We start from the raw sequence: 27,886 nt of genomic DNA, 5'->3' as shown, positions 1-27,886 counted from the left end.
GTGTTGGACCCGGAATTGGACACAGTGTTCAAGCTGAGGCCTCGCCAGTGCCAAGCAGAGCGGGACAATTACCTCTTGTATCCTACATACAACACTCCTGTTAACATATCCAAGAATGATATTAGTTTTTTTCACCACTGCATCACATTGCTGACTCAAATTCAATTTGTGATCCATTATAACAACTCTCAGATCCTTCTCAATAGTACCACCACCTAGCCAGTTATTCCTCATTTTGTAGTTGTGCATTTGATTCTTCCTTCCTAAGCAGAGTACTTTGCACTTTTTAAAATTGAATTTCATATTGTTGATTACAGAACAATTCTTCATGGTCCTTTTCCATTCTAATCTTGACCTCCCAAAGTGCCCGCGAACCCGCCCCTCCCCCCACCCCACCCCCAATGTTGCTGCTATCTGCAAGTTTTTTAGGCGTACTTTCCAATCCAAGTTATTAATGAAAATATTGACTGACCCCTGTGGCACACCACTAGACATGCCCTCCCAGTTTGACAAACTGGTAATAACTACTCTTTGAGTACCATTTTTCAACCAGTTATGCACCGACCTTATAGTAACATCATCTAGACCACATTTCCCTAGTTTGCTTATGAGAATGTCATGTGGGACTGTTTCAAAAGCCTTACTAAAATCAAGACATATCACGTCTACTGCTTCCCCCCACACCCACTAGGCCAGTAACCCTGTCAAAATATGAAATTAGGTTGGTTTGACTTTATTTGTTCTTGGCAACATGATGGCCTATTCAAAGCCACTATTTTATATTTTTAATATATAATTATACTTTTTTAAAAGAGCCACCATTTTAAAATATAGACAATATACACAGTACTGAAAAAGGTAGATTAGATCAGACTGAGTTCTGTAGATAGCTGAAAATAAACTATGACGAGCAAGTATATTTGGGCAAAAGCAGCAGTCAAAGTGCCAAGACAAAGTACAAACAAAATGTTTATGGAACACAGATCTTTATATGCCCACGGTTTAACCGAACTTCAGGTACACAAGTAGCATAAGGCAGTGGTTTTCAAACTTTATTTCTGGTGGCCCAGTTGAAGAAAATTGTTGATGCCTGCGACCCAACAGTGCTAGGGATAAGGGTTTTGGGGTGTGCGAGGGGGTGAGGGCTCTGGGGTGGGGGTGAGGGCTGCGGGGTGGGGCGAGGAATGAGGGGTTCGGGGTGTGGGAGGGGGCTCTTGTCTGGGGGGAGAGGGTTAGGACGGGGGCTCTGGGATGGGGGGTTTGGGCTCCAGGAGGGGGCTCGGGACCGGGGCAGGGGCTTACCTCGGGCAGCTCCCGGTCAGCAGTGCAGTGGGGTGCTAAGGCAGGCTTCAGGCTTGTCCTGGCACCATGGACCACACTGCACCCCGGAAGCGGCCAGCAGCAGGTCCGGCTCCTATGCGTAGGCGCGCAAGCGGCTCCACACGGCTCTTGCGCACAGGCACACACACCCCCAGCCCCCCGGTTCTCAGGCAGCATGCAGAGCCCCGTGGCCCCCCATGCCTAGGAGCCGGACCTGCTGCTGGCTGCTTCCGGGGCACAGCACGGTGTCAAAGCAGGCTCGCCCCTACCTGTTCTAGCAGGGCAGCACTGCCGACAGGACTTTTAACGGCCAAGTTGGTTGACCCCACCACAACCCAGTACTGGGTAGCAACGTACAGTTTGAAAACCATTGGCATATCTCTGCTAGGAACAAAATGTTCTTTGTGAGAAAAAGTAAAGACATTTTACTGCCCTATTTAACAAGATCATTACCTTGGATCCTAAAATAAGCAACAAATCTTCATATTAAGAAGCAACTGGCACAGCGCCCATCAAATCTAAAAAAATCCCTACCTAAAGAGAGACATGGGAATGGATAGATGCACAGTGAGGCAGGAACGTTTGTTCATTTATTGGATATCATTTGCTGATTTAAACCATTAACTTTTATTTTCTTCTTAATGATCCAGGTAACCGGACAACAGACTTAATGATAATCGGTGCAGCAAACAGGCCTGGAAAATCATCAATACACAGCCACTGACTGTTAGTAAATGTCTAAGAAAGTCACTCTCTAATCAGATTATTAAGAGTAATTTTATAGCTAGGTATTTATTGTTGATGTAGCTTTCCAGACATTTGAACATGGCTCTGACCAAAACGTCCTTTCATTCTGCAGTAACTGTTTTCTTCTGACATTTGTCAATCCTATTTCCCCATCCAAACAGCTAGTATTATGGCACCTCATCCACAGGCAAGTAAGAAGAAAATGTTGCTTTACTAATCAGCCAAAAGGATATTCATGAAGCATCTCTGATGATATAGCCCAACTCTCAAACATGACTGACCATTCTGGGAAATTAGGTGTAATAGGTTTTATCGGTATAGGCCAGGGGTCGGCAACCTTTCAGAAGTGGTGTGCGAGTCTTCATTTATTCACTCTAATTTAAGGTTTCGCATGCCAGTAATAATAATCTATGCAATCCATGCTGAGCCGCACCCCCTCTTGGCCCTGTCTGCACCTCTCACTGCCCCAAGCTGGGGCCAGAGGACCACAGCTGGGGGTGGCTGCAGAGCCCTGGGCCGGCGGCCGGAACCCCAGGTCGGCAGCAGAGCCCCCCAGAGCAGTGGTCATGACCCGGGGCCAGCGGTGGGCTGAGCAGGGCCAGCAGCTGGAACCCCGGCTAGCAGGGGACCAGCGGCCAGTACACCAGGCCAGCAGCAGAGCCCCCTGGACCAGTGGCTGGGACCCGGGGCTGGCAGCGGGCTGAGCAGGGCCCAGCAGACGGGACCCCAGGCCAGGAGCAGAGCCCCCCCAGACCGGTGGCTGGGACCCGGGGCTGGCAGCAGGCTGAGCGGGGCTGGCGGACAGAACCCCAGCTGGCAGAGGGCTAGCAGACAGTACCCCAGGCCAGCAGCGGAACCCCCGGGACTGGTGGCCAAGACCCGGGCACTGTGAGTTACACTGAAAATCAGCACGCATGCCATAGGTTGCTTACCCCTGGTATAGGCAACCAACCCCTTTTTCCCTTTGAACTCAGGTGTTCAGAGGTTAAATCTGCATAGTACATACTTAACTACAAAAAAAGCAGCTTAACAGGACACCAACTTAAAAAAATTACATTTATCTGAATTTTTTTGTTGCCTATTACGGTTACAATTGTCACCTGATACCACAAATACAGGCAGAATACTTGAGAGGCAAATGCCAATTTCACAATGTGTACAACATATTCCATTTTGAAACAAATCTGTAGGTTTGCAAAAGCCAATAACTCTGTTATGTAGTTTTATATTTCTACCATATTTAAAAAATAGTAAAAAAAAATCATCAGCTCACTTTGCTTTTAGTCAGATTTGAATAATCCATGCAGAGTTACTTAAAGTTACACTTTAGCCAAGGACGCAAAGCACAGAGTGCTCACCTCTGTTTACACAGCACTGGGCCTCTGGGAGTTACCGTAAATAACATAATAAAAATCTCCTTGACCAGATCAATTTTAGTAAAACACACATAAATCAGAAAATTCTGTACTATTCAAGTGCATTTATCTCATGGATGTATTTGTAATTCATTTTATAAAGCTTTAAAATTAAAGATAAAGCTAATATAAGCAATGGGGTAAGGAGAAATTAGATGTAAAAGGCAGAAAAGCTCATCCCTACCATATACTGTCTTAGTAAGTAGTTTTCGCATTTGTCTAAACAAGTCAGAGTGATGGGTTTGCTAAGTATTACAGTACATAGAATGTCCTTATATAGGGCAGACAATCAAAAAGAGAAGAGTTGGGAGACTAACCAGATACTTCTAGGGAATCAAAAGTATTTTTTCTCTTTTAAATGGTAAAACTTTAGAGTAGAAAATGTAAGTTCCGCTTCTGAATGCAATATCCCAGGGCAGTCTTGTAAAACTGTCAGTCATAACTACGTGGGAAAAGGAGTAGTCTGACTGAAACAAAGAGATATTAAAGCAACAGGCTGTATTAAAAGCCATGACTCTTCTATTATTCAGGGTAGTAACTATGCCTTTTGTTTTTGTTTAGCAACCAACAAATTGTGCACACTACTTGCTGCATCATAATAAAAATCACATTGCAAATATTTTGGCCTGGACTGGAAATGTGGTTTTACCAGTAAAACAGACGGTATACTAGCTAATACAGCTTACTGAATTTTTTTTAAATTTGGCAAGCTTTTAACTAAAAATTTTCCACCACATTTCTAAACAGCTCTAACCAAATAATAACTTTGAGAGAAAATACTACAGATATTCCAGTATACAATATTTTAAAACTAATACCACATCACAAGAAAAAAGAATTAATCGTCTGACTTGGAAAGGAACAACAAAAATCCTTATTGTTGTACCTTATATTGTAGCTCTCAAGAATTTTTTTCTCAATCAGCTAGCCACTCAATTCTCTCAGAACTACAAGTAAGTTAAGAGAATTGCATAGCTGCAGGCAAAATTATTATAAACAAAGAAGCATATTACCAGAAATGCCCCTTTTCAAATAACCAAAATTAAAACACAGTCCCTGAAGAATAGGTAAGAATTAGGACATTGATATTTACCTCAAATATAGAAAACAAATTTAGAAGCCTATGCTTTGATATTTTTTAGTATAACTTTCATGATAACCTTGAACTCAAAATAAAGAAAAAATGTCCGAAGTGCAGTCAACATATGGTGGTAAGTCATTTAAACAAGAAGGAACTTTTACTGTTAGCAAAAACACACACAGTCAACCAGATTTTGGATCCTATGTGCTTTAATTCAAGTTATTATTTATCGTTTAAATACAGCACTTACAAGTATGCTAGGTACTTTACAGCAAAATAGGAAAACAGGTCTCTTACCTTGGGAGCTTACAACCTAATGCTATACTCTATAAATGTATTTTACACACACTCTCTCTCTCTCTCTCTCTCTCTCTAAAATATTAAGGTTGCAAAGTCAAATGATCAAAACCTAGGAAATACCCAAATTAAAGTAGCCCGTGCAACCTTAATAATTCATCCCCCTTGGGCATACACATTATGATACAATCTGATTACATGACCACAGACTATTTTTTCCACAGGATGGACCTGCTCTGGGGATGAATCAGGGTTGTGTGTGAAGAAGGCTGTCGCTTCATTTGCTGCAAAAGCTGGAAGGTGTGTAGTAAATAAGACAGGAAATTGCAGGAAGGAAAAGAAAGGATGATTTTATGGTTAAGGCAGATGAATGCTGCAATGGAGAAGCAGATTCTATCCCTGCCTTTGCCACAGAGTTTCTATGTAATTCTAGCCAAGTCATTTAAATCACAACTTTTCACAGGTAGTCACTAACTGAGTTCCTTATTTTCTGGGTGCCTGACAATGCATCTGATCTCTAGAATTCACAAAAACGAAATGATTACAAAAATAATTTAAAAGTTAGATTTTCTTATTTTAATTAAATACAATTTTCTTTCTTAAACCTCTTTAAAATTAAATTTGATATTACGACAACCCATGTTGTTGTAATATTGAATTTGCATTCAGTCTAGTCTTTGTGCAGTAACTTCTACTGTTTCAGCTCTCACTAAAAAAGGGACATTTAATTGTTCCCTCAGTTAGCCTGAATGGAAAGCATCTTGGACCACCATCAGATTCAACAAGTCCTCTGTGACAGCCCACAGATCTGACAGGTTTCAGAGTAGCAGCTGTGTCAGTCTGTATCCGCAAAAAGAAAAGGAGTACTTGTGGCACCTTAGAGACTAACAAATTTATTTGAGCATAAGCTTTTGTGAGCTACAGCTCACTTCATCGGATGCACAGATCTGACCGTTTATCAAAGCACATCCCTACTGCCCCCCCCACCACATATTCTCCCATCTACTCACAGGGTGGTACTAAGGCCTACAGGTACCCACTAAGCAAGGAGGAGAGAATAAAATGTTGAATAGCTGCTCATTAACTGAGCACTAAATATAGCAGGGGTCCTGTGGAGGAAAAAAAATAATAGTATGCCATCATGTATACCATCATAAGCATTTGGAGGTTGAATTTAGGTTGCACAGGCAACCAGAATTCCAGTATTTCCTAACGTTTGACTGCTTATCTTTGCAACCCTAACAATGTTTTTTCGAACTAGTTTTTTTGCGTAATATTTAGTAAGAGTCATGTGTTTCTAAAACACCTGAAAGGTGTGCTATGCATATTTTCAGCACACAGGAAAACATTGAATACACAATAAGAATAATACCATAGTTGTTATAAACAATGACACTCTAGCTGAAAACAAACAACTCTGCTCTGATCAATCTTCCCTGAAGAAGAGTCAAAGTTGGTACATAAGCCACAGATCAAAGACATTGCTTAAAAACAAATCAATGATGAAATATCTTGAGCTATTTTAAGTGCTGATTTCCAGCTATGTTTTCTCAATACCAAAGCAGCCATTTAAACATACCAGTTCCATTAGAGTCAATTCTATTCACTACTGCCGAAGGTTTTAATACTGTAGTACACAATTTCTTCTGGTATGTTATATACATATTTCTGTATTACCACAGGCAGATAAAGACCGGTTACAATTATCCAAATGAATTATTTGGGAGGGCAGAGCATTTTACATAGATATACCTCTCAGTTCTTTTAATAAACTATAAAAAGGCAACATAAGAACAGAATTTACAGAACTTCCAGTTCTCGTTCAGCTTAAAAGTCCTTTAGATGTTTAGTGGAGGCAGTAACCTAATGAACACACGTTAAGGCTTAAGTATGTGTATATCTTCTTCAATCAGCTGTTTCAGTATTTTCCCTGCATTCACCTTATCTTTACCCCAAGCAGGGAGTTTACCAAGCCAATTCACCTGCCCATGCCAGTAACTCAGGTTTCTGAAACCAGTCTGAGCAAGTCTAAACGGGCTTTCATTCACTTCTACTACAGCTGCACTCATTCATTAATGCTGTGCTCATCCTATAATGACTAGATGGAAAGCAAAAGGTCCTTGAGGCTACCAATCATTAGAGAACAGAAAATAATGCCAATTTAAGCTCTACTCTGCTCTCATAGATCCACCTACCATGCTGCTCCCAGGCAGAAAACACAAATTGCAGTATCACTTCTCAATCAATGCTTCTCTAAACATAGCACACTGCTCTGTGACCCTAATCACTGTATTCTCTCTGTTTTCAGTCTTCAAAAAATCAGAGCAATATAAATTCAACAAGTTAAATAATTATGTTTCAACTTTTCTCCACAAAGCTTGTGTGTTTAATAAATTCTAATCAGGCAGAGTTTAAAAGAATCAATGTGTTTAAAAGGATTTGTTTCCTTTATCTGATGTTGATGTACTCTAACAACAGATCAAGAATTTTCAGCATTTTAGAAAGGCATCTCCTCAACTGGTCTGATTAATTTTTATGTCACAAATCAGCATTCAATGACCCCATGAGATGAAAAATGTTAATCAGCCTTACAGATATAGATTTCTTCCTTCATTAATCAAAAATTGAACTCAAGAAGGCTTTACCCTAGAAAATACAACCAATTTTGCTTCACATTAGGTTAGACACATTATTATTGCTACTTAGTTTATATAAATGCTAAAAATACGCTGGAGAGTTTGGTTGCTTAACTTGGGGTGGGGTTTTGTTTTGTTTTTTAAAGGAGCCTGCTTAACATTATCAATATTTGTATTCCTTGAAACTTGAATAGATTGACATTTTAAAGAACTAGGTTAACAAAGCTTGAAAGATGGTATCAAGTAAAATGTTTTAAAACAGGTACTAGAAGAAAAGATCCTTTTCAATTGTTTCTCATTTTAAATGTAAAACTACTAAGTGTGATTGTTAATTAAGAAGTGTTCATTTAACCAATAGTACAGAGGAATGACATAACAAACATTCAAGTGTTTCCACATATTTCAATAAATTGCCCAACAAAAAAACTGGAGTGTTCAGTTACTGATATTCTAATTTCAAGAGTCAAAATAAATATTGCATAAAGGATTCACTTTTCAAGAAAGAATCTATTCTATCATTTGTTAGTGTTTTTTCCCCCACTTAATATAATAATTTTTGTTGATTACACAAGAAAAAAATGATCCTATCTTAAAAGTAATAGTAGGAAGCAGGTAACTATAGAATTGCCACATCTTGAAACAGACTTGCCTTTTGAAAAAAAAAGAAAAAAAACAGTTACACATCTGTAATACAATGCAGAATTGTCAAAGCTTCTAAATAATGATGAAGCAAATTGGAGTCCTTTTTAAAGTCCCCATCACCAAGTGAAGCCTTTAGAGTCAGTGCATTTTTTTAATTGCAAACAGACCATAAACAGGGTTAAACAGTAATAAGTTCTTCCTTACTTTTGAATCAAAGTATTGCCTTCTTACTACCCTGATCATGTTACTGCACTATTAATCCAAGATTAAAAAGGTAAGATATTTTCTGGTATACATTAAGGTATTACTAGTTACCAACAATGTTGCATGGCATCTAATGTATAATGCAGTGAATTAACTTTAAAGTGTTTGAATGGTTGTGAGGTGCATCTAATTATCATGTATGTTAATCCGCAAAGTGTAAAGTATATATATTCTTCTCCTAAATTATTTCAAGTGACAATGGAGATTAACAACATCCAGAATAAATGAAACTTTCAGAGATGAGTCACTGATAAAGGGACAATTTGGGAAAGTTTTAATTGTGTTCCTTTATAAAGTCAACACTTAAAATCAGCAATCAATTATTCAAGAAAGTCAGAATGGGAAACTAAACTACAACGGGAGAAATAATGTTTATGAAGGAGAGCAAAAGGACAGAAGTAAAACATACTATACTAAAATAAATTAAACTAAAAAAAGAATATGAATATACTGTGAACTTTGGGAGACGTTTCCTGGAATAGAAACCCAAAGTAAGACTTTCTAGGTCCTGTGGCAGTCTGCACAGGCAAAGTGAAAAGAACCTCTCTTCATGGAATGACAACCTACAAACACTGATTACTTCTCTCCCCCTAAACCATCCATAGCAGATGCAGAATGGCACCAGTTCCTACAAATCTCTCTGAAGCTTATTAGGCACTATATATCATTACACATGTAGAAGGACAGAAAATAAATTTCTATATAGCAGGAGTTTTTCAAGGAATGCCAACACACGAAGTACTCAATTACCCAAAACATTTTGTAGCATACAAAAATGACTAAGGCATCTCATAAATATCAAATCCGAGTACATGATCTCAAAGGTCATATGTTGCATAAGTAAAATGACAACTGGTTTTCTGGGAACACCCCAAAAACACTACATCATCCATGAAAGCCATAGGATATGCAAAATGACAGCCATTTTCTTGAAATTTCCTAGCCCAAGAGGCAAACTTTTTCAGTAGACAACTCCCATTACAAGCTATTCAATTGAAACAAGAGCCCAGAAACATATCTTTAAAAAACAAAGCTATTATACCAAAGGAGACAGAAGCCACTCCACCTGTCCTCAGGTACACAACCTCAGAATGACTCAACGTATGGGTTAAGATCTTCATTTATCTCCTAGGAGTTTGAAGGCATATTGTGTCCTTGGGTTGTCAACCTCTCAGTATTTCACTTCTGCTGCATGCTCTAATACTCAGTGCATAGTATCCATGGGATCTTCTTAACTTTGGAACATCCCTGAACTATTTCACCTGTATCGGCCAACATATGATCAATTATTTTTAAATAGTTTTACATCCTGAATATTTGCAGGAAGTGACTGGTAATGCTGCATCACAGCTTTGAAAGAGGATCAAGTTTTGCAGAATTGACATTTCCCCGCAGCAAATATCCTTCCTTCAGATCTAAGGGGTAGAGGGTTTTTTTCTTTTAGGACATAAAGATCCTCCATTTTACTGCACTGCCACAACTGTTCTAGTTTATTGTTCACTTTAACATGTTTCCTCCCAAACACAGATTTTAAAAAGTAGATTAAAAATGTGGAGGAATGAATAGGGTTATGCGGCAGAGAGAAAAGCAATGCAAAGCCTACACAAGATCAATGTAGGTATTAAATATAGATTCATTATGGCACCTTCATCATTTGATTCAGGGTGGCAGGGGGTCTAGCATAATATACATGGAAATATAGACAGAGTTATCCTAGTTTGGGCTTATATTGAACAACAGACAGGCCACTTTCTCCCCTTTGCAATACTTATCCATATAATTACTACTAGTGTAAAGCAAGAAGAAGAGTTTATTTATACACCACATCTGCAATTTCCCTGTAAGAACATCAAAACCCAAATATAAACACCTACACAATGTACCCCACATTTTCGGCAGCTTTCCAAACACCCTAATTGTGATCACACCCCGGCTTTTAGGATAGCACTGGTGTCCTCCAGATCTTGTTAATTTGCTTTTGAATAAAGTTACACTTCTCAATTACCTCCCATCCTACTGTACTGTCATTTATGATTTAAAGCCTCATCGCAGAAACATCCTGAGAATACACCGCCGTTTGTTTTGTTTTGTTTTTTAACCAACGACTACAATCCACTCGGATTTAAAAAGAAAAGCCGCAGCCGCCCTTATTCATTCACGCAGCATTGTTTCAAAAACACACTTGGTTGCTGCGGTGCTGCTCCAAACACGTTCCATTCAGCGGGAGCAAAACACTCCGCCAAGTTTCAGCCACCGCGCGCTACTCCAGCGCAGCAAGCGAGAGCCCCAGCTGCCCCCACCTGCAATGTAAACACCACCCAGAGTAGACGTCCCTCCCCGCCTCCGGTGAAGCTTGTTGCTTCTCACGGGGGAAAAAATACACAGAGAAAGCTCAAAGGAGATGGGGGGCGGAGAGGGGGAGCAAGAGCCGGCCCAGGACAAAGCTAGAGACTCTGGATTTCCATCTCCCGTCCGGGTCCTTTCCCCCCTTTCCAAGCGACCAGTTCCCCGCCGCCTTTCTTTGCGCTTTCCCTGCCGGTAATCATTAAACAGGAGCCAAGCGTAGGCTGCGGGAACCATTTCACACACGCAGAAACCGACCCTCCCCCTGCGCGCCGTGAAACAAGCGGCTCCCTCCCTCCCTCCGCGCGGCGCCCCGGGGGCGGATGGGGGGGGGGCGCCCCGGGGGCGGGGGCCGGGCAGCGAGGTACTCACTCGATGAAGTAGCTGGCTCCCTCTTCGGAGAACCCCTCCTCCCAGCCGCGGGGCAGATCTGGGGAGGCAGAACAAAGGGGGGCAGAGGGGGGAGTGAGAACTTGGTGCCCTGAAGGTGCCTCCCGGTCCGGCGAAAGGGGGGGGGGGGTTGGGAAGGGCGCGAGATGCCCCCCTCCCCGCGCCCCCGCCACACAACGGTCGTTACCCGCTCCTCCCCCGCCCGCCACGCGACACCCCCCCCAGGCGGGCACCCACCTGAGCGGATCATGTGGCCGGAGTTGACGGGCTCCTCGGTGCGAGGATGCAGCCAAGTAGTGGAGCGGGTCAGGTCGCTAGGAGGGAGAAGCGGAAAACATGCACCTGTTAGTGACGGGCAGCCCCGGCCGGACCCCCCCCCTTCGCCGCGCCTTACTCGATGAAGAACACCCGGCCGTCCCTGCAGACGCCATAGGACCAGTGCTCAGGTAGAGTGTCCCGCCCCACCGCCTCCGCCGCCATGTTCGCCGTGCGCACAGCCAGCCAGCCAGCCGGCCGGCCGGGGAGGGGGTGCCAAGGGGAGCGCGGGCGGGCGGGCGGGCGGCCGGCGCCCAGTGCCCGGCTCTGCTCAGCAGCGCCACCGCCACCGGCTGGTAAAGGCGCAGGCAGAACTCTGCCCGCTCCCTCGGGAGAGGAGAAGGGAGCGGGGCAGGGGCGGCGGCGGCGGGTCCCTGGCTGTGCCGCCGAGAGGGAGACTCCCTCTCCCCGGGCAACTGGCTGCAGAGAGAACGAGACAGACCCGCTCCGGTCCTCTCTCCGCTCGCTGGTTCCAGCGCCGGCGTCCCCCTGCTGAACCCTTCCCCGCCCGCATCTGGGCTCCAGGTGCCTGATCCACATCCGCCTACCCCACAACGCGCCTGAAACCCCCCCCCCCACTCTCACAGGGCACAACAGGCTGCATTCTCCGCTTACCTAGGCAGGTGCAACTCCACTGGCTGGAGCGGAGTAACTCCTGTTGTTCCTCGACTGCTGGTTGATCCTCCATTCCTGCCCTCCTCTTTCTCTCAAACTCCAGCGCGCCTACACACATGGGATACAACTATGAGCCTCTTCCCCCCCACCCTTTAATCTGACCCAAGCCTGCATTCTCTGCAGGAACAATTTGCATGGTGGGGGTGTTGAGAACCATTGAACCAAACTGGAAACTCTGTACTGTACATGATGGAAACTACTTAAAGAAAGGGGGTGCTGTAGCATCCCTTGTTCCAGCACCTATGATTCTCTGTCTTTTCCTAATTCATTAAGTCCCTCACTCCCTAGCAAAAAATTGTTTGCCTGTTGGTTTTTGTTTTTCCTGTGGAGAACACTATGCTAGAAAACCAGCAACGTGGAGGGAACAAATTAGGGCAGATGGAATGACTCAGTGAGGGGACTGGATATAAAAAGAAAAGGAGTAAGAGTGGCACTTTAGGTGGCTAGGAGGGAGAAGCGAGTGACACTTTAGTGCCACTCGTACTCCTTTTCTTTTTGCGAATACAGACTAACACGGCTGCTACTCTGAAACCTGAATATAAAAAGTTATTATTCCTTCCTCCACTTGTTTCCCAGGCTGATGCATTAGTCAGTCCAGGCCTTTGCTGTAAAGGACAAGAGGATGATGGAGATTAATTGCTATCTTGCCAGCAACCTGTGGCTATACTGAAAAGGTAGGGAGAGAATAGGTAGTGGTTGTTCAGCCAATGGAATGGAAACACCAGATCATTAATGAAGCAGAATTTTGAAATAATTTATATAGCACCTTTTATTGCAGTGCTTCCTATATGCAGTACTGCTGAAATGCAATCGCTTTAGAGTTAAAGTGTACACACCCCAAACAGCATTGAGGAAGGGGAAATTTTAGCTAAAGCCACTGGGTCAAACTACTTTTATTAAAATACTGTGGGATCTTTAATGTAGACAAAGTGCACACAGGCCCTCTGTTTCCAAGGTCTCATCTGATACCTCATCAAACTAAGTCCTCTGCTGAAAGATGTAGAGCTGAGATGAACTTGACATTTATTGAAACCTGTTTTTCTACTCTGATTCTCTACTATCTTGCATAGTTATATATACCAGTGCAAAGTAGATGGAAAACACCAACCCTACCATTCTACCATGGTAGAGTTTTTGCATCCTGATTTTGCACAGGTGCAAATAACTACACAAGATAAAAGCCAGGGAGAATCAGGCCCTAAGAACTTTAAATTTGGGAAAGATAGTGGAAAGCAAGCTGGTTTCTACTGAACACAGGAAAAACATAGGATGGATTTTAATGAATTGTTGAGAGTTTAAGGGGTGAACATCTTTCCTATGCTTTGATTCACAGATGCTGAAAGTGAAAAACTCCTATTCATCTTGTTCATGCAGGATTGTTCCCTATTATACAGATTACATTTTTTCTTTTATCCCATTATTCCTAATTATGGCTTCATGTACCACAGCATATAATTCCTCTCCCTCGATGATAACACCTTCCAAGTATCGGTAGAATCTTATGCACCACTACTCCTAGATCATCAATAAACCAAGCTTTTCCTAACCTTTCCTCTTAAGTCAGCATTACAAACTCCTGAACATTTTTGTTACTCTTCTTTTAATTACCACTGTCAATATCTTTCTAGTGATGTGGTGCTCAGAAATGGGTATATTCTCGCAGATGCTTTGCACTGTGATAAGCTCTGTCCTCTGCATTTGTTATTAGTGCCTTTATAATTATTTATTTGTTTAGTGTCAACAATGTGCATATAGCTGTAAAAAGCAGATAAGACAAGTCTTCTGCCCTGAACAGCTTAATTTACTGTAGTTCCCAGGGCAAGTCCTTTTACATCCATTAATTGCATGGACTAGTTAAATTGGCCTATAGCTCCCTGCCATGGCATTGCCTCTAGACCTGCATGACTGGTGGACTTATGTACTCATAATGACCACTAACTGAGTTTAACAGTAACCCTTCATTGTGTAAACTACTACTTGGGATGACCTTGTGACTTGTCTTCAGTAACATAATGGAAAATATTTTAAATAATTCAAAAGAAACCTGTTCTACACAGCATTGTTCAACATTAAAACCTGTTTCTGATGCTTAATGTGTAAGCAACTATAAACTTCTGAAAAAGATGTTGCATACTTCTCTCCCTACCGGAGATAATGACTTCCCATTATTGATTTGAGCTCTTTAATCTGCACATTAAAGTCCCATTCTTATCCCACGGAGATTAAATTGTTTTACTGGTATTGACATGTTGAATTACTACTTCTCTTTAACATCACGTGGTGATGAAAGACTTCTACATGATTCAATTAATGTACCTTAGCTTCAGTTCAATGCACTTACACACTTTAATCTCAGCTGCTTTTGTATCAATATTTTTAATTTAACCAACAATAGGCTTTCTCAGTAAAACCATACAAATATACAGCTTAGTTTTCATATATGTTAAATAATAGAAGAAGGGCCTGATTGGAAGACCATTGGTGTCTGTAGAAATTCCCATTGACTTAAATGAGCTATTTATCAAGAGTCTAGTCTGCAGTTGCATAATCTGTATTTTAACATAAAGGTTCATATACCTTATAAACAACTATAGATGACTTTTTTGCATTATTAGAAAGTGCTGCATTGGCACTCTTTTATTACAGACCTTATATATAATACTTAAAAGCAGAATATTGTATTACAGCACAGTAACAGTAGTTAATGTTAAGTCATTTACTGATTAAAAGTACTCGAAAATCCATGTGCTGACTCAGATTGTCTTGAAATTTTGTGCACCTCCTAGGGGTGCAGAGTAGGGTTAGTGATCTAAATTTGGGTTCATTTGAACAAAAGCCTCCCGAGATACAGCCCCCCTAACAAATGCTATGTGTACAAAATCACCTATACCCAATTCTAGATGGTGCAACCTGCTCATCTTCCCCCAAGGCCATGCAAAAAAATAAGTCCAGTTGTGCTCCTGTCAGGCTAAGGACTGGTAGAAATATTAAAAAGTCATTCAGGAAATTAAGTAGATTCCTTCTTCCAAGATCCCTTTTTGAAGCTATTGCTCGAAAAAAAAGTGAACTAGAGATTTAATTCCTGGAAATAAATGGTGATTTTTTTTCTTAACACTTTCTGGCTTAGTATCACAGATGTTAATATGTAGCACTTGTATAACCCTTTGATGTCTTTGGATTCAAAGTAATTTAAAAAGGTGAATAAGAATTACCGCATTTTACAGACAGCAAAAGTGAAATACAGCAAGAATGGCTTGCCCAATGTCACAGTCAATGACCTAGCTGGGAATAAAACCCATGTCTGACTCATAGTACGGTGCTCTGTCAATTGGACCACAGGCGTCCATGGGAATAGACAGAAGTAAGTGTGGCAAGAAGTTACCAACAGGTGTAAAAAAATTAGATGAGAAAATAAAAGAAAGAAGGAAAGAGACAACTGTTCTGATATTTCACACTGCTGAAGTGTGTGGTCACCCATTTATAACTTTGATGTTGCTGTTGCATAAAATAATACATCAAAAAACATTTGAAGGAATCACCACAGTGTTACTCAGTATCAGCAAATAATAATCAATCAATCAATCAACAGTAATGCCAAATAAGGGTTGAATATGAGCATATTCTCTCAAAGGCCATTTTGTACCTTTAACATACATTCATTTAATTTTACTGTGTATTTAAAACAGGCCTACTGTGAGTGAATCACAAGAATGTAAGCTCCAAAGGACATGGAAAATAAAAGCAAATGGAAAGCAAATTGTGTGTGTGCATGTGTGTGTATATATATATATAGAGAGAGAGACAGAGTCTACCCTGTTCCCATTGAAATAGGTTGGAAGTTTTGCCACTGGCTTCAGTGGAAGCAAGGTCACACACACCCTGTAATGCTACAACTATCTTAATGTAGCTCATAAAGTAAACAAGGTCAGTTTATAGGTAGGGGGATCCAAAAGTCGAAGAAAGAATTATTCATTTTTCTGGATTCTGGAAAGAATATGAATAAGTTTCACTGCTTCCTACAATTCCTGGAAGGCACTGAGCACAGCAAATACTGTTTAAGGATAGGTTTCAGAGTAGCAGCCGTGTTAGTCTGTATCCGATGAAGTGAGCTGTAACTCACGAAAGCTTATGCTCAAATAAATTTGTTAGTCTCTAAGGTGCCAAAAGTACTCCTTTTCTTATTGTTTAAGGATATTATTCATGCTCACCAAATCAACACCCAGTATGATCTGATTGACAGTGCATACTCAAGTCAACAGGGAGATTTTAACAACTGAGTGAGGCAGATGGGAAAATGCCACAGGGAAAGAATCATAGAATCATAGAATATCAGGGTTGGAAGGGACCCCAGAAGGTCATCTAGTCCAACCCCCTGCTCAAAGCAGGACCAATTCCCAGTTAAATCATCCCAGCCAGGGCTTTGTCAAGCCTGACCTTAAAAACCTCTAAGGAAGGAGATTCTACCACCTCCCTAGGTAACGCATTCCAGTGTTTCACCACCCTCTTAGTGAAAAAGTTTTTCCTAATATCCAATCTAAACCTCCCCCACTGCAACTTGAGACCATTACTCCTCGTTCTGTCATCTGCTACCATTGAGAACAGTCTAGAGCCATCCTCTTTGGAACCCCCTTTCAGGTAGTTGAAAGCAGCTATCAAATCCCCCCTCATTCTTCTCTTCTGCAGACTAAACAATCCCAGCTCCCTCAGCCTCTCCTCATAACTCGTGTTCCAGTCCCCTAATCATTTTTGTTGCCCTTCGCTGGACTCTCTCCAATTTATCCACATCCTTCTTGAAGTGTGGGGCCCAAAACTGGACACAGTACTCCAGATGAGGCCTCACCAATGTCGAATAGAGGGGAACGATCACGTCCCTCGATCTGCTCGCTATGCCCCTACTTATACATCCCAAAATGCCATTGGCCTTCTTGGCAATAAGGGCACACTGCTGACTCATATCCAGCTTCTCGTCCACTGTCACCCCTAGGTCCTTTTCCGCAGAACTGCTGCCTAGCCATTCGGTCCCTAGTCTGTAGCTGTGCATTGGGTTCTTCCGTCCTAAGTGCAGGACCCTGCACTTATCCTTATTGAACCTCATCAGATTCCTTTTGGCCCAATCTTCCAATTGGTCTAGGTCCTTCTGTATCCTATCCCTCCCCTCCAGCATATCTACCACTCCTCCCAGTTTAGTATCATCCGCAAATTTGCTGAGAGTGCAATCCACACCATCCTCCAGATCATTTATGAAGATATTGAATAAAACCAGCCCCAGGACCGACCCTTGGGGCACTCCACTTGATACCGGCTGCCAACTAGACATGGAGCCATTGATCACTACCCGTTGAGCCCGACAATCTAGCCAGCTTTCTACCCACCTTATAGTGCATTCATCCAGCCCATACTTCCTTAACTTGCTGACAAGAATACTATGGGAGACCGTGTCAAAAGCTTTGCTAAAGTTAAGAAACAATACATCCACTGCTTTCCCTTCATCCACAGAACCAGTAATCTCATCGTAAAAGGCGATTAGATTAGTCAGGCATGACCTTCCCTTGATGAATCCATGCTGGCTGTTCCTGATCACTTTCCTCTCATGCAAGTGCTTCAGGATTGATTCTCTGAGGACCTGCTCCATGATTTTTCCAGGGACTGAGGTGAGGCTGACTGGCCTGTAGTTCCCAGGATCTTCCTTCTTCCCTTTTTTAAAGATTGGCACTACATTAGCCTTTTTCCAGTCATCCGGGACTTCCCCGGTTCGCCACGAGTTTTCAAAGATAATGGCCAGTGGCTCTGCAATCACAGCCGCCAATTCCTTCAGCACTCTCGGATGCAACTCGTCCGGCCCCATGGACTTGTGCACGTCCAGCTTTTCTAAATAGTCCCTAACCGCCTCTATCTCCACAGAGGGCTGGCCATCTCTTCCGCATTTTGTGATGCCCAGCGCAGCAGTCTGGGAGCTGACCTTGTTAGTGAAAACAGAGGCAAAAAAAGCATTGAGTACATTAGCTTTTTCCACATCCTCTGTCACTAGGTTGCCTCCCTCATTCAGTAAGAGGCCCACACATTCCTTGGCTTTCTTCTTGTTGCCAACATACCTGAAGAAACCCTTCTTGTTACTCTTGACATCTCTGGCTTGTGGTGCAAATCAAATTCAAACTCCTCCTTCCAGAACAGTTAAGTCTCCTTAGAGTCAAGAAAAATGCTAAATACTCTTTTTGGTTTAAAAAAAAAAGATTATTCACAACAAAAAGGATTAGAAAGTGTTACTGTTGAAAATGTCTTTTAATGAAATTCAGCTAATGTCATCTATATAATTATACCTTCTTTACAAAACTCCTCCACCTTTAAAAAAATTGGATATTAAAATTTGGAAATTAACTTTAAGATATGCAGGTAGTTCCCCACTGCCATATAGTTCTTCATCATTCACTATCTCTTGTATTGCCCACAACAACTTTAACTTTGTTCTCTAAAATCTGCAAAACTATATTCATAAATCAAAATGAATTTCTAGTTGATTTCCGAGTAAAGTAATTCAGTTCTAATTTTCTAACATGTTCATTACAACATTATGGACTACAAAAAACAGTGAAATAGTCTATTTAGATACAATTGTGGCACCACAAACATATTTCACAGCTAAAAATTGATTAAACATTCCAATTCTGTTAATAAAATTATTTTTCTACTTCACTACACGTCACACTTAGAATTTATGCAACTATTACATACCAAAGTATCCTAGGACTACTTTTCTTTCAAAATCTGTATTTCCACATTTAATAAACTTTATGTAAAGGCAACAGTATACAGCCATACCCTATTTCCATTACAGAATAAAACAAGGTAGCACAATTAAGACTGGGTCTGTAATAAAGTATATGCGGGGATAGAGCTGAACAATTGTATAGCACTAGAAAGCCTTTAACTGTTAATTTTTTCAGACTTTTTAATGTTTGGATTTTTGTAGAGAGTGGTGGTGAGGTTTGTGTGGGTTTTTTTTGGTCAGGGAAATTTTTAGCTGAACTGCAATAAAACACACCTTCACCCTTAACACTTCCAATAAAATGATGTTTGTGAATATCTGTTCGTTTGTTTGAAATGAACACAAACCTTTAAATCAACTTGATGAATATAGAGGAGCAGAGCCCTGCTCTAATAGAACTTACGAGGCTCCCCAAAGCAAGGCTGCCCTCCTGCAGACTTTGCAAGTCCACTACTGGTGTGCATTTGTAGGTGTGCATTTGAGGGAAATTATTTTTGTGAGAGATATGGGGAGAAGAAAGGTTTAAATCTATATAAAAGCCTCTCATCACCCTAAGAGGCTTAAAGTTTTAAATCTAGTATATGTTGAGCATTTTAAGTTTTATGCATAGAGAAGACTCTGCCCTTTCCTGCATCCCCTTCTGTGCCTCCTTTAATTCAATGCACCTCACTTCCACGTCCCCCAGTACTATACCTGTGATGCTCTGTACCTCAGGGAAACACCCTACACCCCCATGTTCATCTTTATAAAACGATTGTGTGGAATTCAATGCAAAGTTTGTCATGTTGGGTGTCTTCAGAAGGCTCATAATGCACTGAGCATGGTTATTATAGTGATGTTATAGTAATTTTTACAGTAATGTTATGGAAAGGTTATAGGTTGTAATTTCATGTATACAGTTATGAGGCTGAAAATGTATCCTCATGTCTTAAAGCAAGCCCATGCAAAAACTCTCCAAGTCCAAGGAGTCACCCCCTTTCTTTGTATAGTTTGGGGCTGTGATGAGGTAATGGTCACCTGACTCTGAAGCGGGGGGACAAAGCCAAGAGGAAAGAAAGAACATGATAAAAGGGAGAGACATTTTGCCATGCTCTCTCTCTTCCACATACATCTACAGACACCACCATCACCAAGCGACTGAAGCGCTGATCAAAGGAGAGAGCCTGACTGAAAAGTAACCAGCCAGCCTGTAGTGAGAAGCATCTACGTTTGTAAGGACATTGATAGTGTTAAGATCATCTTAGAATGTGTTTTGCTTTTATTTCATTTGATCAAATCTGACTTGTTATGCTTGGATTTATAATCACTGAAGATCTATCTTTATAGTTTAAAAAATTGTTTGTTTATTCTACCTGAAGCAGTGCATTTGGTTTGAAGTGTGTCAGGGGCTCCCATTGGAATAACAAGCCTGGTACATATCAATTTCTTTGTTAAATTGACAAATTTATATAAGCTTGCAGTGTCCAGCGGGCATAACTGGACACTGCAAGACAGAGGTTCCTAGGGTCATGTCTGGGACCGGAGATATTGGCTAGTGTGATTCGCTTGCAAGTTGCTGGGAGCAGCTTACATACCAGAGGCTGTGCGTGAACAGCCTAAGAGTGGGGGTTCTCACAGCAGAGCTGGGTAAGGCTGGCTCCCAGAGTCAAGGATTGGAGAAGCCTAACAGATCACTGGTTCAGATAACACCAGAGAAGAACGTCACAATACCCCACTATAAATCCACCATTGTTCTGCCCTTCTCCCTCTCTTCTGCTTGCCATAAAGCCCCTCTCTATTACAAGGCCAGGGAGTAGGGCTCAATGTCATCCATCAATATCCTTTCTATCACCTATCCGCACCCAGGCTCACATCCCTCTATGCTTTCTCCAAGTTTCCTGCCCCATATCCATGTCCCTCCTACCACAGGCTCAGCTGAGCTGCTGCAACTGCTGAATCTGGAATCAGCAGGAAGTTTTATATTGATAAACATTTAAAGATACATTTACTTTTCCCATATACAATACAACAACTGTGTATGAGAGTGACCCAGGCAATAGCTATGAGTAGCAAAAAAGCATGTAAAAACAAAGAGAAATAAAAACAAAAATATTGCATAGTGCCTATGCACGGAGGTGCTTCTCCTTCTTAACCCAATGTGCATGGAGTCAGAACTGAAGCTGTCTTCAGGTTGGTTCAAGTCAGTGGTTCCCAAACTTGTTCCGCCGCTTGTGCGGGGAAAGCCCCTGGCGGGCTGGGCCGATTTGTTTACCTGCCACGTCCGCAGGTTTGGCCGATCGCGGCTCCCATTGGCCACGGTTCGCTGCTCCAGGCCAATGGGAGCTGCTGGAAATGAACCGCAGCCACGATCGGCCGAACCTGCAGACGCGGCAGGTAAACAAATCGGCCCGGCCTGCCAGGGGCTTTCCCTGCACAAGCAGCGGAACAAGTTGGGAACCACTGGTTCAAGTAACAACAACCAACAACAAAAATTGAAAATAAAAGAGAGACAAGTTCATCAGAGGACCCAAAACAAACAACTTTATTTTACAAAGTATGCTATATGCAAGGCGGTCAGTTTCCTAGTTTCTCCTTGCTTCCTGACCTGGTCCAACCCTAGGAGTTTCCTTACAGGCTGAAAAGGAAAGATGGCTTCTTCTTTATCTTCTTGCTCTAATGAACCCCTAGTTTACCCCTTCCCTGCCTATCTTCATGTAGGGTATGTGCACCCATCTCATCACAATCCTTGTATATTATAGGTCTTCATAAAATTCCCATATTAACTTCACAAAGTAACACTGAGGCACCTCTCCTCAGCAAGAGTAAAACAAAACACATAAAAGCCCTGATCTACAACTTGTTCTGCATAGGCAGATCCCTATGCCCATACCAAATAAGCCGCAGCACTAGCACTTTTGAGTTTGCAGGTTAATTTGTTTTGAAGATATGAGTCCAAACAAAGAAGTTAGAAAACTTTTCTAAAGGTGCAGGCTGGTGCAGCTTTGTCCTGCCCTGGAAAAGAGGGAAGAAGGGATTAAGCTAGTCCTATAGGAAAAGGGGAAGAGTCAATGGAGACTACACCAAATATGAGCCCCAGGAGGCTACAGGATGGGTTGAAGAGGATTACAAGGAAGAATAGGAATAGAAAGAACTTTCAGCCACAGGGAACAGGGGATAGACTGGAGAATAGCACAGTCACCAGGAAAAGGCAGGTCTACGTGATCGGGAACTCTTTACTGAGAAGACTAGACAGGCCTGTAACCAGAGCTGATCCAGAGAATAGAAAGGTGTGCTGTCTTCCAGGTGCTAAGATTTGGGATGTTGACCTGAGGTTGAAAAGGATCCTAAAGAATCCCCTAATTATCTTGTGGGAACAAACGATACCAGTAGATTCTCGCTGGAACGTATCAAGGGAGACTATGCTAGGCTGGGGAAGATGCTTAAGGAAATCGAGGCTCAGGTGATCTTTAGTGGGATTCTGCCTGTTCCTAGAGAAGGGCAACAAAGGTGTGACAAGATTATGACTATCAATAGATTGCTTAGGCAGTGGTGCTATAAGGAGGGCTTTGGGATGTATGGCCACTGGGAGGAGTTCATGGACAGAGGACAGTTCTCTCGGGATGGACTTCATCTGAGTAGGGAGGGAAATAGACTTCTAGGATGGAGGCTGGCACAACAGATTAAGAGAGCTTTAAACTAGGAATTTGGGGGAGATGGTTGGGAGATGTCCAGGTAATCGCCATGCCGGATTTTAGCACTGAGAGGGAAGAAAACAAAGTAAGAAAGAATACAGCCGTGGGTAGGAGAATGGACATAAGGAGGAAGGACAGTGTAGATACCAGTTTAATAGGTCATACTGGCAGTAGAATGACTGTGCCTAATTGGGTACAGAATGTGAGTGAGGCCAAACAGCAAAAATTAAGATGTTTGTACACTAATGCGAGGAGCCTAGGTAACAAAATGGAGGAACTAGAGCTACTGGTGCAGGAAGTGAAACCAGATATTATAGGGATAACAGAAACATGGCGGAATAGTCGTCATGACTGGACTATGGGCATTGAAGGGTATGTGCTGTTTAGGAAAGACAGAAATAAAGGCAAAGCTGGTGGAGTAGCACTGTATATCGATGATGAGGTAGACTGTAAAGAAATAAGAAGCGATGGAATGGATATGACTGAGTCCGTCTGGGCAAAAATCACATTGGGGAAGAAAACTACTAGCGCCTCCCCTGTGATAGTGCTTGGGGTGTGCTATAGACCGCCAGGATCTAATCTGGATATGGATAGAGCCCTCTTTAATGTTTTTAATGAAGTAAATACTAATGGAAACTGTGTGATCATGGGAGACTTTAACTTCCCAGATATAGACTGGAGGACGAGTGCTAGTAATAATGATAGGGCTCAGATTTTCCTAGATGCGATAGCTGATGGATTCCTTCATCAAGTAGTTGCTGAACTGACTAGAGGGGATGTCATTTTAGATTTGGTTTTGGTGAGTAGTGAGGACCTCATAGAAGAAATGGTTGTAGGGGACAGTCTTGGTTCAAGTGATCATGAGCTAATTCACTTCAAACTGAACAGAAGGACAAACAAAAATAAATCTGTGACTAGGGTTTTTGATTTCAAAAGGGCTGACTTTCAAAAATTAAGGAAATTAGTTAGGGAAGTGGATTGGACTGAAGAATTTATGGATCTAAAGGCAGAGGAGGCCTGGGATTACTTTAAGTCAAAGCTGCAGAAGCTATCGGAAGCCTGCATCCCAAGAAAGGGGGAAAAACTCATAGGCAGGAGTTGTAGACCAAGCTGGATGAGCAAGCATCTCAGAGAGGTGATTAAGAAAAAGCAGAAAGCATATAGGGTGTGGAAGATGGGAGGGATCAGCAAGGAAAGCTACCTAGGGATAAAGTGAGACAGGCTAAAAGTCAAGTAGAGTTGGACCTGGCAAAGGGAATTAAAACCAATAGTAAAAGGTTCTATAGCCATATAAATAAGAAGAAAACAAAGAAAGAAGAAGTGGGACCGCTAAACACTGAGGATGGAGTGGAGGTTAAGGATAATCTAGACATGGCCCAATATATAAACAAATACTTGGCCTCAGTCTTTAATAAGGCTAATGAGGATCTTAGGGAAAATGGTAGCATGACAAATGGGAGGTAGATATTACCATATCTAGGTAGAAGCGAAACTCAAACAGCTTAATTGGATTAAATCGGGGGGCCCAGATAATCTTCATCCAAGAATATTAAAGGAATTGGCACATGAAATTGCAAGCCCATTAGCAAGAATTTTTAATGAATCTGTAAACTCAGGGGTTGTACCATATGATTGGAGAATTGCTAACATAGTTCCTATTTTTAAGAAAGGGGGAAAAAGTGATCCGGGTAACTACAGGCCTGTTAGTTTGACATTTGTAGTATGCAAGGTCTTGGAAAAAATTTTGACGGAAAAAGTAGTTAAGGACATTGAGGTCAATGGTAAATGGGACAAAATGCAACATGGTTTTACAAAAGGTAGATCATGCCAAACCAACCTGATCTCCTTCTTTGAGAAAGTAACATTTTTTTAGACAAAGGAAACGCAGTGGATCTAATTTACCTAGATTTCAGTAAGGTGTTTGATACGGTACCACATGGGGAATTATTAGTTAAATTGGAAAAGATGGGGATCAATATGAAAATTGAAAGGTGGATAAGGAACTGGTTAACAGGGAGACTACAGCGGGTCATACTGTCAGGCTGGAGGAAGGTTACCAGTGGAGTTCCTCAGGGATTGGTTTTGGGACCAATCTTTTTATTACTGACCTCGGCACAAAAAGTGGGAGTGTGCTAATAAAGTTTGCGGATGATACAAAGCTGGGAGTTATTGCCAATTTAGAGAGAGACCGGGATATCATACAGGAAGATCTGGATGACCTTGTAAACTGGAGTAATAGTAATAGGATGAAATTTAATAGTGAGAAGTGTAAGGTCATGCATTTAGGGATTAATAATGATAGGAATTTTAGTTATAAGCTGGGGACGTATCAATTAGAAGTAATGGAGGAGGAGAAGGACCTTGGACTATTGGTTGACCACAGGATGACTATGAGCTGCCAATGTGATATGGCAGTGAAAAAAGCTAATGCGGTCTTGGGATGCATTAGGCGAGGTATTTCCAGTAGAGATAAGGAAGTTTTAGTACCATTATACAAGACACTGGTGAGACCTCACCTGGAATACTGTGTGCAGTTCTGGTCTCCCATGTTTAAGAAGGATGAATTCAAACTGGAACAGGTACAGAGAAGGGTTACTAGCATGATCCAAGGAATGGAAAACCTGTCTTATGAAAGGAGACTCAAGGAGCTTGGCTTGTTTAGCCTAACCAAAAGAAGGCTGAGGGAAGATATGATTGCTCTCTATAAATATATCAGAGGGATAAATACCAGAGATGGAGAGGAATTGTTTAAGCTCCGTACCAGTGTGGACACAAGAACAAAAGGATATAAACTGGCCATCGGGAAGTTTAGACTTGAAATTAGACAAAGGTTTCTAACCATCAGAGGAGTGAAGTTTTGGAATAGCTTTCCAAGGGAAGCAGTGGGGGCAAAAGACCTATCTGGCTTCAAGATTAAGCTCGATAAGTTTATGGAGGAGATGGTATGATGAGATAATATGATTTTGGCAATTAATTGATCTTTAAATATCCATGGTAACTAGACCCAATGCCTGTGATGGGGATGTTAGATGGGGTGGGATTTGAGTTACTACAGAGAATTCTTTCCTGGGTATCTGGCTGGTGAATCTTGCCCATATGCTCAGGGTTCAGCTGATCACCATATTTGGGGTTGGGAAGGAATTTTTCTCCATGGCAGATTGGAAGAGGCCCTGGGCGGTTTTTTGCCTTCCTCTGTAGCATGGGGCACGGATCACTTGCTGGAGGATTCTCTGCTCCTTGAAGTCTTTAAACCATGATTTGAGGACTTCAATTGCTCAGACATAGGTGAGAGGTTTATTGCAGGAGTGGGTGGCCTGCATTGTGCAGGAGGTCAGACTAGATGATCATAATGGTCCCTTCTGACCTTAATACCTATGAATCTATAAGCTGTGACTCTGAGTCACACTTTGGTCTCTAGTCTTCTCCTGAGGCAGCACAATTACACATGAATCTTTACTCCACAAATGTTAACTCCACAATCTAGCCCAGTGCATCAACACAATATTTAAAAATGGTTTTGTTCAGTAGAAAATTGGAATTCCCTGGATTTGCACAAATCCATAGGGGGCCATATTCAGCCCTAATATAAATTGATGAACTTCACTGAAATTAATGGAATTGTATTTCTTACACCAAGACTGAATTTGGCTAAATATCTGTGTTGCTTGGTCACTAGCCACAGAGATAAAATGCCATTATTCTATTAAATACCAGTGATCTGTTGGGTAGTAACCTGGATGGCCATTTCTGGCCAGAGTGCTAAATAACGTGGGTATGCTTTAAAAAAAGGGAAAAAGAGAATAGTTTCTGAAGTTGCACAGAAGAGCTCTTGAAATTATTGGCTATGACTGGACTATTGAATCAGACTATCACAGAAGGGGTGGAGAGAAACATTCTAATATGTTCTCCATTCCTCTTGAGTCTGTGTAGGTGGCCCTTCGCATAATAGGTCAAAATAGATTCTGTGTCTCAGCTTACTTTATAATCGAATAGGTCATCAGGGTGCAAAACACTGTTCTGTAATTTAATGCACTTATACATATGTCAAACCTTTTCATTCCTGCTTTAAAAATACAGGCATTTGAAACACATAAATAGTGCTGGCACCTTAATATCTAGGGCCAGTACAAAAAAAACTAAGATCTCTATGAAATTTGGTATTGTTTTGTGTGAGTTAAAGTAAAAATTAAGCATTTTCCTTCAATTAAAATAGTACTACTCTCTCTTCCAGAACTCTTATTTTCTACTCTAGCCTCTGATGGATTACCTTTTGGATATATCTGAAGCATCACAGTTCACACCATTCAGAATCCATGTGATACAAGTTTGCATTTTTTAAATCTACAAATGAAGTTCCTATGCAATTAAGGAGTGATAATATTGGGTATCTTTATAGTTTAACAGGATATATCAATGTTTTTCAAATAAACTGAAAGATTTCTGTACCCTATTCAATTAATCTCCCTCCCTCCATTAATATCCCTTTATTGGTGCTTTCTGTAATAGTGAAGACTCTCACAAGACTTCAGAATGTTTTGTTGTAAACTATTTTTTATAGCTGAGATATCTAATGAATGCAATAATCATCTATGTTGATGATGCATTCATTTCTACTTCTTAATTACACAGTTCTCTGAAATCCAATTTTAACAATTAACCAGACTGAATACAGAAGAGAACAAAAGCAAATCAATGTATTATATAGTACAAGGGTAAACTTGTCTTTTTGACTCCACATTGTGTAGTCTTTCCACAGACTGCTTTGTAAAGTATTATATTTCTCAGTATCTCTTAAAATTCCTTTTAATTCAGATTTACAGCTTGATTCTTTCAGTTACAATGTTAATCATAAAGTGAAAAATGTAATAAAACTAATTCTAATTGTTCTCTAGAGACTTAGCAATTTTTTACTCCCACATCATCATAGTCCAGCAGATGTCTTTTACATTATTTGTTTCTCAAGCAAAATGACTGTACAGTTCTTTTGGTCACTAAATACTTTTAAAATCACTGGTTCATTAACAGAGATGTGGATGGCTGGCTTAACAATATATCACTCTTGGTAAAATTACAGCTGTGTTCTGTCAACAATAATTATGTGGGTTTTTTGCTCATTTCCTTCCATATTTTTCTGGTGGAGACATTGTCAGAGCAGCACCCATTTTAAAAAGAAAAAATCCAACATAATATATCTGGCTCAGGTTTGGTAAGGACATGTTGTGGTGTGGTGAAAATGAAGACCCTGAAAAACTACCACAGAGACTCCTTCCTACTGTATGCAAATCTACAGAGAACATGAAAATTCTCAAGTGGAACTTCAGCACAAT

The 27,886-nt window shown here is 41.4% G+C and overlaps 1 protein-coding gene and 1 long non-coding RNA gene across 6 annotated transcripts in view; one reads left to right on the top strand and one right to left on the bottom strand.

Moving 5' to 3' along the window:
• The window catches only part of PLEKHA7 (pleckstrin homology domain containing A7), a 275,441-nt gene extending 263,734 nt beyond the window's left edge, over nucleotides 1–11,707 (bottom strand). For 3 of the 5 annotated variants that reach the window (XM_073347396.2, XM_073347398.2, XM_078853183.1), the window contains exons 1-3: nucleotides 11,530–11,707; nucleotides 11,373–11,449; nucleotides 11,118–11,175 (exon numbers count right to left, since the gene is read on the bottom strand). In XM_073347396.2, the coding sequence (XP_073203497.1) occupies nucleotides 11,118–11,175; nucleotides 11,373–11,449; nucleotides 11,530–11,615 (221 nt within the window). In that variant the 5' untranslated portion in view covers nucleotides 11,616–11,707. Of the gene's footprint in view, nucleotides 1–10,407; nucleotides 10,483–11,117; nucleotides 11,176–11,372; nucleotides 11,450–11,529 lie in introns of those variants that run through there. The other 2 variants (XM_078853182.1, XM_078853186.1) reach the window with 2 other exon arrangements.
• On the top strand, nucleotides 11,159–27,084 carry LOC140912655 (uncharacterized). The gene is made up of 3 exons (XR_012159335.2): nucleotides 11,159–11,581; nucleotides 20,006–20,099; nucleotides 26,791–27,084. It is a non-coding gene; the product is annotated as an uncharacterized LOC140912655 (long non-coding RNA).
• Nucleotides 27,085–27,886: the final 802 nt, after the last annotated feature.

This window comes from Lepidochelys kempii, chromosome 6 (assembly GCF_965140285.1).
Source record: "Lepidochelys kempii isolate rLepKem1 chromosome 6, rLepKem1.hap1, whole genome shotgun sequence".
Classification (NCBI taxonomy): Eukaryota; Metazoa; Chordata; order Testudines; family Cheloniidae; genus Lepidochelys; species Lepidochelys kempii.
Note: the sequence above shows the minus strand (reverse complement) of the source record. Positions and strands in the feature narration are given on the sequence as shown.